We start from the raw sequence: 10,888 nt of genomic DNA, 5'->3' as shown, positions 1-10,888 counted from the left end.
CACTTTTTTTCTTTTTCTTTCTTTCTTTCTTTTTTTTTTTTTTTTTGATCTTTTTTTATGCAGACATTTTAATAGGTTCGCTATTTTACTGTTTTTTCAATGAGATCAAAGATTAATAGAAAGAGAGTAACGAGGGGGAAGGAAGATAGGGATAGATTAATTTTTGCTTCGCTGATTAGCCTGGCAGTTATACGTTGCTTTGCCTATTATTTTCACGTTGGAGAAAATAAACGTTTCGTCTTCCGGTAAAATAAAGAACGCTTCGATATTATCGAATATGATCGAATAGTAGATTTTGGAGTATCGCGCGATACATCTGGATTGATCAGATTTTTGAAAATTTTAAAAATAAAAAAAAAAAAATCTTGATTAATCGTCGTGATATGTATGTAAAGAATTTTTTTAAATTTCGAAGTGAATTTCAATTGTAATGTAATATTTCGTGTATATACTGGATGTCTGTAAAATAACATCCTGTATATAACGCTCGTGTACAACGAAAATTATATTATAATGTACGCAATTTAATTGCTCGTAAATTTTGCATTATTTTTTCAAGCAAAAGTTTCATATTTTCTTCTTTTTTACAACTTCTGCTTATTATTAATATTTTGCAAACAAAGGAAGAGAAAAATTACACCTTCTTCGATTCTGACCTAACATTATTAAGTATTAAGTTAAACATATATTAAACAATGTAATCCATCATGTATCGCGTATAAAACTAGTCACACTTGTCACCGTCGTTTAATCATAGTTTTTTAATAGAACAATATCATAACGATTACACGAATATACTGCATGAACGACAATACAAAAAATTACAGTTAAATAATAATAAAAAAAAAAAAAGAACAAGAGAAGAACAGAAAAAAAATTAAATTCAACAATACAACATTTATTTATTTTTTTGTTGAATATATCGTGTTTAAAAATGAAAGATTAATTTTTTAAAGAGTTTCCGGTTACTCGATGAATACCACAACAGTTATTCTGTTCCATACAGATATACTTTTGACAAAATTATTCTGATAAGGGCGGGTTAGAGATTTTGTATGACTGTGCAGATGGAATTGATCGCGATGGGGACCTAGATCTTGCAGATGGCGAACTCGATGCGTATAGAGACAAGAAGAGTGCCAAGGAGCTGAACCAATTAGAAGTTGCTATTGGGGATGGAATGGAATTTACGATTCATGGTAAGATCGAGAAACGTTCCATTTCCATATCTCTTATCTTCATCCAGATTTTTGAGTTTTTAACAAACTGAGTATCATCGGTTATTTTAATTTTATTTTATTTTTGAAGAGATAATTAAGAAAATATATAATATAGAAAAAAAAATTACACTATTATACAAAATTATATAATTTAGAAAAAAAAATGTAACTACTGTTTTATCGATAATCAAATGAGAATGTTTCTTTCTTTTTTTTTTCGAAGGAGACCTAAAGAATAAATTGAAGAAGGGTAAATTGTGCATGAACAACAGCAAAGTTATAGCAAATTCGATAAATCATCGTGACTACAGGCTGGATAATGATTATATTAATCAAAATGAGGATGATACTATCAGGTGATTATCTTTTTGAGTTTTATGGAGTTTTTTTGAATTATTATCGAAGATTATTATTTTTTTTTTTTTTTTAATGGAAAATTATATAAGTTTCCTTTCTGTTTTATTTTATTTTTTATTTGGTATTTGTGCAGTAATAAATCATATGGCAGCCATAAAAATAGGGCGTTCAAGGACGAAAGTCATAAGGGGAGCATGGATTCATTGGATGGAGAAGAGAAGAAGGATGCGAGCAAAGAAGATTTAGAACAAGAAGAAGGTAAATAATTGTTGTAGTGAAATTAAAATTTAATTTTAAATTTGCAAATAAAATTATAAAAAAGAAAAGGCACAAATTATTAAAAACAAAAATTAATTGTATTTTTAAGATCTTGGCGAAGAAGGAGAGGAAGGAGAAGGTGTCATAGGCGATGCGATTATCCAAGCAGAGGAAGATCCCATCGAATCCGATTATCCAGCTGATTGTTGCCCAGAAAATTGTTACAAGAAGTTCCCATTCTTGGCTGGCGATGACGACGCACCGTTTTGGCAAGGTTGGGCGAATTTGAGACTGAAGACCTTCCAACTAATTGAGAACAAGTATTTTGAGACTGCCGTCATTTTGATGATCCTTTTGAGTAGTATGGCTCTCGTAAGTATATTGAATATTTTTCATCAATCTTTATTATTTTCATTATTATTTTTTTTTTTTATTTATGTGAATAATTTTAAAAATGTAATCGTATGATGTTCAGGCCTTGGAAGATGTGCATCTTCAACAACGACCCATTCTGCAAGATATCTTGTACTACATGGACCGAATATTTACTGTGATTTTTTTCATCGAAATGTTAATCAAATGGTTGGCTCTTGGCTTCAAAAAATATTTCACGAACGCTTGGTGCTGGCTTGATTTTATCATTGTCATGGTAAGTTATATTTCTTCAATATATTTTATATTTCACATAATTTTATGATCTAAATGTGTGTAATCCTTTTTTGAAAAATTAAAAAAAAAAAAAGTACTAGAAGGCCTTAATCAAAAAATAAAATAAACGATTACTCACATGAAGAATCTTAAATTATTTTTAAAAAATAAAAAACATTTTTAATTTATTTTTAATAATAAAAAAATATGTATAATTCATATTTTTTATAAATTGTCTCTAATTTATTTAATAATTTAGATCATACTGCAGTTAAACTTCGTTTACTCCTAGAAACAAGCTTACAATAAAATTCAGCAGTATCTTATACAAAGTCTATCACATCCTAAATCATTTTTTCAACTTTGTATAAGATTTCAAAATGATCGAATCTCAATCAAGAAAAAAAATCTAAAATATTTTAATTCCATTTTAAGAAATTAAAGATTTTGTAAACTTGTTGCAAAAAAATCTCACTTTCAAGTTTCTTTGAGTGACGACGTGTTTCCTCCACTTTCTTCTTCTTCTTCTCTCAACCACCCAAAAAATATCTATTCGAATAACGGAAGAGCGCAACGTGGAATCACTCCCTCGTGCTGGATCACTGTGTATTACAATCGTTTAATAATCATGTGTTATGTATCACGTTCCATCTGATCGATATTTGATGATGATGATAGCTTTCACTGATCAACTTGGGCGCAATCTGGGCAGGCGCCGCAGACATCCCGGCCTTCCGTTCCATGAGAACACTGAGGGCCTTGAGGCCTTTACGAGCTGTGTCACGATGGGAGGGCATGAGAGTAAGTCATCGGTCAACGAGAAGCAACAAAGAAAACCGATAAAGATCGGCCTGATCCGGTGATGTGACCATCTTTGTCCAATCTTTGCAAATTTGACGGATTAAACGATCATAACAAACTTATTAAAATTAAAATATTATTCAATATTATAATTTTTTTCTTTAGAATTTTCTAATTTAAAAAAAAAAATCATTTTTATAATATCAAGGAAATATATTTCTTATTAAATCATGGTGATATTTTTAAAATTTATTCTTCTGATCTTCAATCCGTTATATTTGAATCAGGACTTTGGTTTTTCGACAAATTGATATGAGAAAAAAAAAATAAATAAAGAAAAGAGAAGGGAACGATAAGTAAAAACCGAGGGAAAAATAAAGAGAGGATATGATCGCTACAATAATTGTAGCCTTGTACTCTATGGTGTGCTTTCCAGTGTACAGAGTTACACTGGTGTCTCTACTTAATGTCTGCACTGATATTGAAGTTTTTGTCGTACTAGCTATTGCCGATGTACGCCTTTCCTAACAGTCTTTTTTAGCACAGTGATCGTTGTGCAAAATACAGTGTATCTATATACATATGAACTATATATATATATACATTATATATATACATATTATATTGCTTTGTGTGTACTGTACAATCTTCCTTATGTGTTAATGTACGCGTGTATACTACAATACTATATTATGCGCGTGTAATTTGGAATTTTGATCATCAGGTTTTTGATTTCTTAACAATGCAACGCATTATGGTATCATTTTCTTCAATATATCTTTGTGAAGAATTGGCAAGAAATATAATATTTTAAAATATAAAATAATATATAGGAAATAATTTATTAATTTTAAAAAATTAAAAGAAAAAATTTCATAAGTTAAAGTTTTCAACAATTCTAATTAATAAATTATTGAACAAGAGAAAATTGATACTTAATGTTGTTATTGCAAATACATATGACGAACCTTTTCATCTGTTTCAGGATGGAGCTGATTATTATGCTCGTAACTAATAATAACTCTCATCAATTCATTCATTGCTCTCTGCATTGTCGATTGTATTCACTTGATTGCGTACAAGGAAATCTAGAAAAATTCATATGTAAATTAAATGAACTCAATGAATTAACTTTTTAAATAATTTTGATATTACTTTAAAAAATAATTGTGCGCAAATAAGTGTGATACTATACCCATTCTCTGTGAACTGCTACTTGTGCCATATCTGGTTTCTATCAGTGTCTTCGTCCCCCTGCTCTGGATATTTGTTGTATCTAATAATGTGTATCATACACTATTTAAATGGAACGATCTCTACAGATGGGACGGACTCCTGCATTATTTTAAATCCGCTTCAATGGTCTCCTCGATCCATCCATGGGCAATCGAGAAAAAAAAATGAAATGAAATGAATTGACGCGTCGACCGTCAACCATAACCTCTATTTTTCTTCTACCTTCTAACCTCTTTTCTATCTTTTTATCAAATTGTCCCAAAAGTTTTTTTCATCGTCAAATAGAATAAGATTTAATGATTCTTTATAAGAAAAATTTTTTATAAATAAATCAAAACTTTGAAAGAATAGAATAGTAAAAATTTCAAGAATATGGAACTCTCCGACTACTCTGACTAATCTAAGTATACGATATAAATTTTATGATACATAAAATTTTATAACTAATAAAATATCATAATATAAGATGTATAAGTATGATCTATTTCTATTTTAAAAAAGAAATGAAATCGTAAAAATTCCACAAAAATAGAAGGAAGACTGTTGGGATAACCTGATATTTCTCTATCTATCTCTGTTTCTTTCTATCTCTTTTTCTCTTTCTCTTAGAATTCTAGTATTTGATAGTTCGGAAATGATTATATGATTATGATGATTATGATTATGATGATGATTATGATGATGATGATGATGATGAATTCGTATCGCGAGTAGCCTGTCTGTCTACCTGTTGCTGTGATCCGCTCTCGTTTCTCGCTCGCAGGTGTCACTCATTAACTTCGTAGCGTCGCTCTGTGGCGCTGGCGGGATCCAAGCCTTCAAAACAATGAGGACCCTAAGGGCCCTAAGGCCACTCAGGGCGATGTCTAGAATGCAGGGAATGCGGGTATGTAGCCCACAGTCTCAGCAGACCTTGCCGATTACTTTTTTATTATGTTCCCAAAAGAATCGATCATTATTCTTTATATTGGGCGAATCGAGGCATTGAGTTGGGCATATGTTTTTGGAAAAGTTTTCGAAAATTTTTAAACAAGTAGTTCTAGACATAGTAGTATTAGTGAATCATAGTGGTAGATGATAGAACGATAAATAATCGATCTAGAACTATTTGATTGGAAATTTGTTAAAAAAAAAGTGGATATTTATTAATTATTATTTAAAATTTAGAATTAATATTCGAAACTTTTCATCATTATATTTTTTAAAATTATTCTTTTTTAAAATTGAATTATATTTTGATAATGTATCTATGAAATTAGGATTATATATAATTGATAGGTTATATAATAATAATATATAATAAACCTTCTATTTATAGTATTTCAACTTTCTACATTTATTTTTTAGAAAAACATAAATATTAGATAATTGATAAATGGAATAAATGAGATCATTATTAAATAATGCCTAACTCTATTGATAATTTTCGATTCGTTACATATAATTGATAATTTTCAGATTTTCAATTTAGATTTTTTCGGTGCCGTCGAACTATCTTTCGATAACGAACGATTAAAATGATTAATTATTCGAATAATAATATCGATCTCGATATTGTCAAAATCTTTATAAAAAAATAAATAAATAAAATAAATTTAATAACGGCGGCACCGTTTTTTTTTCTTTTTTCATCGCGAGACTCGACAATGAGGCCGATTGGAGTTTTATATTAAAAAAAAAGAATTTTTTTTCTTTATTCTATTATTAATTATAAAATATAATTATATATTAAATAATCAAAACATTAATGCATTAAATAATGGAACAACTCTTCGGTCTCGCCATGTCGAAGACTCGATTCCTTTTGCACGAGATCATAAGTAGGGCGATCGCGAATGCACTTGAGCTTAAAATTGCGAATGTACGGCACGTAGACTCGTTCTTTATTGAACAATTCTCTAAGAGATATGCACCTTAGAGGACACATATACGCTATTGTTCGTGAATTTAAAATCAACGAAAGTTTATTGCAAATTCGAAACAAGATCTTATTCACAATTTTCTATTTAATAATCTCTAAAACATTTAATATTTTATTCTATTTCATTCTATTATATATAACATAATTTAAGATAAAGATGCAATTTAAAAAAAATTAAAAATTAATTCATTTTAAATCTATAATTTTTTTTCAAATATATATTTAAATTATTATTATAAAATTATTATATGTAACGAATTAAAAAAATCCAAAGCCTGTCAAAAACTTCGCTTTTGATACATCTAACAATTTTTAAAACTACATATATGTAATTCTCAAGTTCAACATTAACTTTTAATTCAAATCATATTTAATTAATAATTACAATTAAAAAAAAAATCACAATTTACAATCCTCGGTGTATCTAGATTATTATCTCGATCAACGAGCCTGAAAACGTGCCTCAACTCTACTAAAATACTGCTAAATATATTATATCTCAACATATTAAAACGCAAGCAACAACACACGTATTATACCAACATATATACATATATATACTAGTTTAGGATGAAAATTTAATAATTTACATATCTCATTACAGACATATGATTCTACATAACTGTAATACAAGGTCGCTGAGATACTGGGCGTAGAGTTACTGTCATGCCCACGCCCTGACACTATCTTATCCTACCTTTTTATACAGTAGTTTATAGCTACTATTTTTCAGCATACATCTCTATCTCTACGTATATAAATATATATTATATATAATATATATAACTGATACAAGTTGTACAAGATACAATTGTACAAGAATATTATATATCATATATATTATGTATATTATTTTGATCTTCTGTTAATTTTTTTTCTTTATTTCTGCATGGAATCGTTGCTTGCCGCTGACAAATGCTGAAAATTACGCACGACATGATTGCATCAGACAAGGAAAAGAATCTTTTTACTATGCTTATGCTTCTTACGCCACCTGCTGCTGCTTTATTTCTCGTGTATTCTGATTATAAAATTCTGGGCACACTTGTTTAAATTTTGATCTTGAGACAACACATGTTATGAGTACGCACCATACGTCACATCGATCAATGATCAGGCAAATCGATACTTTGTTACTTCTTAATTTTCTTATTCTGTTCGTTTCCATTAAATGTAAGTGAATCGTGAATTTCGAGAACGCAGAGGCACTCCTTGTGTTTGCCATTTTCTTTTTTCTTTTTTGTTCGATTGAATCGTTTCTATTTATTTGAAGACTTTCTTGTGTTTAATTGATATATCTTATTTCGAGAACGCAAAAAATCTTCCTTGTGTTCGCCATTTTTCTTTTTATTTTCATTTTTACTTTCTACTTTTGTCCGTTTGTTTGGAAACTTGTGATTTCGATGTTTTATTGATACATATCTCTATGTTCGTGCGGTGTAATTGTACGAAATTGAACGTGGTAATTGGTGGAGTAAGTATGCAAGATTTACCTCGGTTTATTGTTCCATAAAAAATGAAAAATTGAATCATTTTGCATAAATTATTTAAAAATAAATGAGCCAAACGGATACTTCATCGACTCTGTTTCCTGATTTGATCTTGTGTGAAAAATCGAATGAAATTAAGTAGAAATGTTGTATACTTTTTTTTATTATTTAATTAAATATTTTATGGATTATAATTTTTGTAATAATGTAAGGTAATAATAATCATTAGAATTAAAATTTACAGAGATTTAATTGCTATTAATTCTTCATATTTCTTCACTATTTCATACTTTGAAGAAAAATTGTATTCTTTACATTCAAATATAATTCTTTTTACTTTATTATTTTTTATTCTTTCAACTAGTAAAGAAATTAAAAACAAAATTCTGGTATTTGTTTCAAATGTTTGAAATTTTTTTCAGTAAAAATAATGATTTAGAAAAGAGAAATTAAAAAGAATGAAATATTTCGTTTAGGTTTAGAAAAATTATCAATGAACTTAAAATATATAAATATTTAATTCTTATTTTTTTTATCATCAAATTATCATCAACTTGATCTTAATTGACTTAATTTCACAATAATGATACAACATTCCTAATTCCTTTCACGTGATGTTTCACTATTTTTTTATTTTATCGCAAAAGAAGATTCCAAAATTCAAATTGCACATATGATGAACCAGTAATACACGTAGGCGTAGATTATAGAAAACGCCTAGAAATGCATAGAAACGCATACTTAAGCACATAGACAGGCAGAATAAAAAAAAAAATAATTGAAGCATTTTTTAAATACTTTAACAATATACTTTGTCTAACAGGTAGTCGTCAACGCTTTGGTTCAAGCCATTCCATCCATTTTCAACGTGTTACTGGTGTGTCTTATCTTCTGGTTGATCTTCGCCATTATGGGTGTACAGCTTTTTGCCGGCAAATATTTTAAGGTATGTGTTTATATTATATCATATCTTTATTTTTAATCTCTGTAATTTTAATAACTTTGATTGAAATTTAAATTTTTTAACTAAATTATATTAATTCTTTAAAATAAAACAGAAGAATTTCCATATTTTTCTATTAAATTGACAATATTATTTTATTCTTACAGTGTGTAGATGCGAATAAAACAACACTCAGCCATGAAATCATTCCTGATCGAAACGCCTGTTTGGCTGAGAACTACACCTGGGAAAATTCTCCAATGAATTTTGACCACGTAGGAAAAGCTTATTTATGCTTGTTTCAAGTGGCTACGTTCAAAGGATGGATTCAGATCATGAACGATGCCATCGACTCTAGGGAGGTGAGTGTGTGTCAAAATTAAAGATTTGCCAATTGAAAAATCATCATATTTTTGTGAATTTTCTTTTTCTTTTTTTTTTGTTTGCAGCTCAACAAACAACCAATTCGTGAAACGAACATCTACATGTATTTCTATTTTGTATTCTTCATTATATTTGGATCGTTTTTTACCCTTAATCTATTCATTGGTGTGATCATCGATAACTTTAACGAACAAAAGAAAAAGGCAGGAGGTTCCCTCGAGATGTTCATGACAGAAGATCAGAAGAAATATTACAACGCTATGAAAAAGATGGGTAGCAAGAAACCACTTAAAGCCATTCCACGTCCAAGGGTACGTACAGTTTAACATATTGTCATTATTGTTCTATTAATTTCTCAAATCTTTGATTTAAAAATTTAAATTAGAAATTGATCTTAAATTTGAAAAATTTAAAATAGTAAACAACTTATATATTTTTTCTATTCCTTACCTTTTAATTGCAATTTTATTTTAATATCAATTCTTTTTCCTTTATTTTCCAGTGGAGGCCGCAAGCAATAGTGTTTGAAATAGTGACAGACAAAAAGTTCGATATGATAATTATGTTGTTCATCGGATTGAACATGCTTACAATGACGTTGGACCATTATCAACAAACTCAGACTTTCAGCGATGTTCTGGACTATCTAAACATGATATTCATTGTGATATTCACCAGCGAGTGTCTCATGAAGATCTTTGCTCTACGTTACCACTATTTCAAGGAGCCATGGAATCTCTTTGATTTTGTTGTTGTTATATTGTCAATATTAGGTAATGTAATGTAATGATCAGTTCAGTCGTATGGCACAAGTGAAATTGATATATCAATGAAAAAGTGAATCCTGTTAGCTTTCTCACACTATCTTGTTAACCACACGACATATCTTACATATTTACACACTCTCTCTCTCTCTTCTTTTTTTTTTTTGATTAGGATGGAAATGAGCATGTACAATTCTTATTGCACGTAAAATTAGTATCTTTTTTAAACAAAAGATAAGCATACAGGATTAATATTTCACATGTGCCGCAACGACTGAGCAACTTCATTACGTTATGTAGCCTTACATTGATGTTATTTGTTGTCCTATCCTATTTTATCCTGGTTTCCATATTATGTGTTTCCTATGCCTTATGAATCTCGTCTTCTCGGAATTATAAACATGTGTCTAATCATCAAAAACAATATTATAGTTATTTATTTATAAAATATATATTAATATTAAAAATTTAAATTAATTCATCGAGTTTTTGTAACGATATAATGTTGTATTTCATTGGTTTTACACATGTTGATTGATGTAAAGACGATCATTAGTCAAAAAGTCGGGTAAGAGGGGGTCTGTATTACAAAAATATCTTTTTTCAACATTAGTTTTTCTTAGAAAAAAGCAATTGATTAGTAGTGTGCTCAATTTCTAATACTTAAACACAAAAATCTATCAATACATTTTTTTCTCTAATACAGCACCACATAATGTGTAACGAGTGATCGAGCTTTAATCAACTTTCTGATTTTTCGATCAATTTAAGTGCATGTTACATTTGATTTATAATCAAAGATACAATTAGAGAACAGAAAATGATAATCCTTAGGATTGCGTGATGCATGTTTTTTTTAATCTTTT

At 28.8% G+C, this 10,888-nt stretch overlaps 1 protein-coding gene and 2 long non-coding RNA genes across 37 annotated transcripts in view; 1 reads left to right on the top strand and 2 right to left on the bottom strand.

The window, feature by feature from the left end:
* LOC116185223 overlaps window positions 1-5,599 on the bottom strand; it is a 14,881-nt gene extending 9,282 nt beyond the window's left edge. The window contains exons 1-3 of one of the 3 annotated variants that reach the window (XR_004150026.1): window positions 5,248-5,599; window positions 4,480-4,651; window positions 4,253-4,372 (exon numbers count right to left, since the gene is read on the bottom strand). This is a non-coding gene — a long non-coding RNA (uncharacterized LOC116185223). Of the gene's footprint in view, window positions 1-4,252; window positions 4,373-4,479; window positions 4,854-5,247 lie in introns of those variants that run through there. The other 2 variants (XR_004150027.1, XR_004150025.1) reach the window with 2 other exon arrangements.
* Window positions 1-10,888, top strand: part of LOC102678064 (sodium channel protein para) — a 57,363-nt gene that overhangs the window by 43,927 nt on the left and 2,548 nt on the right. For 11 of the 32 annotated variants that reach the window (XM_006612997.2, XM_006613006.2, XM_006612999.2 and 8 more), the window contains 10 exons: window positions 1,068-1,199; window positions 1,444-1,576; window positions 1,711-1,835; window positions 1,945-2,207; window positions 2,311-2,484; window positions 5,284-5,406; window positions 8,755-8,877; window positions 9,042-9,236; window positions 9,324-9,569; window positions 9,761-10,031. In XM_006612997.2, coding sequence (XP_006613060.1) covers window positions 1,068-1,199; window positions 1,444-1,576; window positions 1,711-1,835; window positions 1,945-2,207; window positions 2,311-2,484; window positions 5,284-5,406; window positions 8,755-8,877; window positions 9,042-9,236; window positions 9,324-9,569; window positions 9,761-10,031 — 1,785 coding nt within the window. Of the gene's footprint in view, window positions 1-1,067; window positions 1,200-1,443; window positions 1,577-1,710; window positions 1,836-1,944; window positions 2,208-2,310; window positions 2,485-3,161; window positions 3,285-5,283; window positions 5,407-8,754; window positions 8,878-9,041; window positions 9,237-9,323; window positions 9,570-9,760; window positions 10,032-10,888 lie in introns of all 32 variants that reach the window. The other 21 variants (XM_006613016.2, XM_006613018.2, XM_006613023.2 and 18 more) reach the window with 5 other exon arrangements.
* LOC102680511 overlaps window positions 8,470-10,888 on the bottom strand; it is a 3,066-nt gene continuing 647 nt past the window's right edge. The window contains exons 2-5 of one of the 2 annotated variants that reach the window (XR_421320.2): window positions 10,329-10,429; window positions 9,709-9,904; window positions 9,040-9,619; window positions 8,470-8,916 (exon numbers count right to left, since the gene is read on the bottom strand). This is a non-coding gene — a long non-coding RNA (uncharacterized LOC102680511). Of the gene's footprint in view, window positions 8,917-9,039; window positions 9,620-9,708; window positions 9,905-10,328; window positions 10,883-10,888 lie in introns of those variants that run through there. The other variant, XR_421319.2, reaches the window with a different exon arrangement.

Source organism: Apis dorsata, unplaced genomic scaffold (genome assembly GCF_000469605.1).
Source record: "Apis dorsata unplaced genomic scaffold, Apis dorsata 1.3 scaffold_132, whole genome shotgun sequence".
Classification (NCBI taxonomy): Eukaryota; Metazoa; Arthropoda; class Insecta; order Hymenoptera; family Apidae; genus Apis; species Apis dorsata.
Note: the sequence above shows the minus strand (reverse complement) of the source record. Positions and strands in the feature narration are given on the sequence as shown.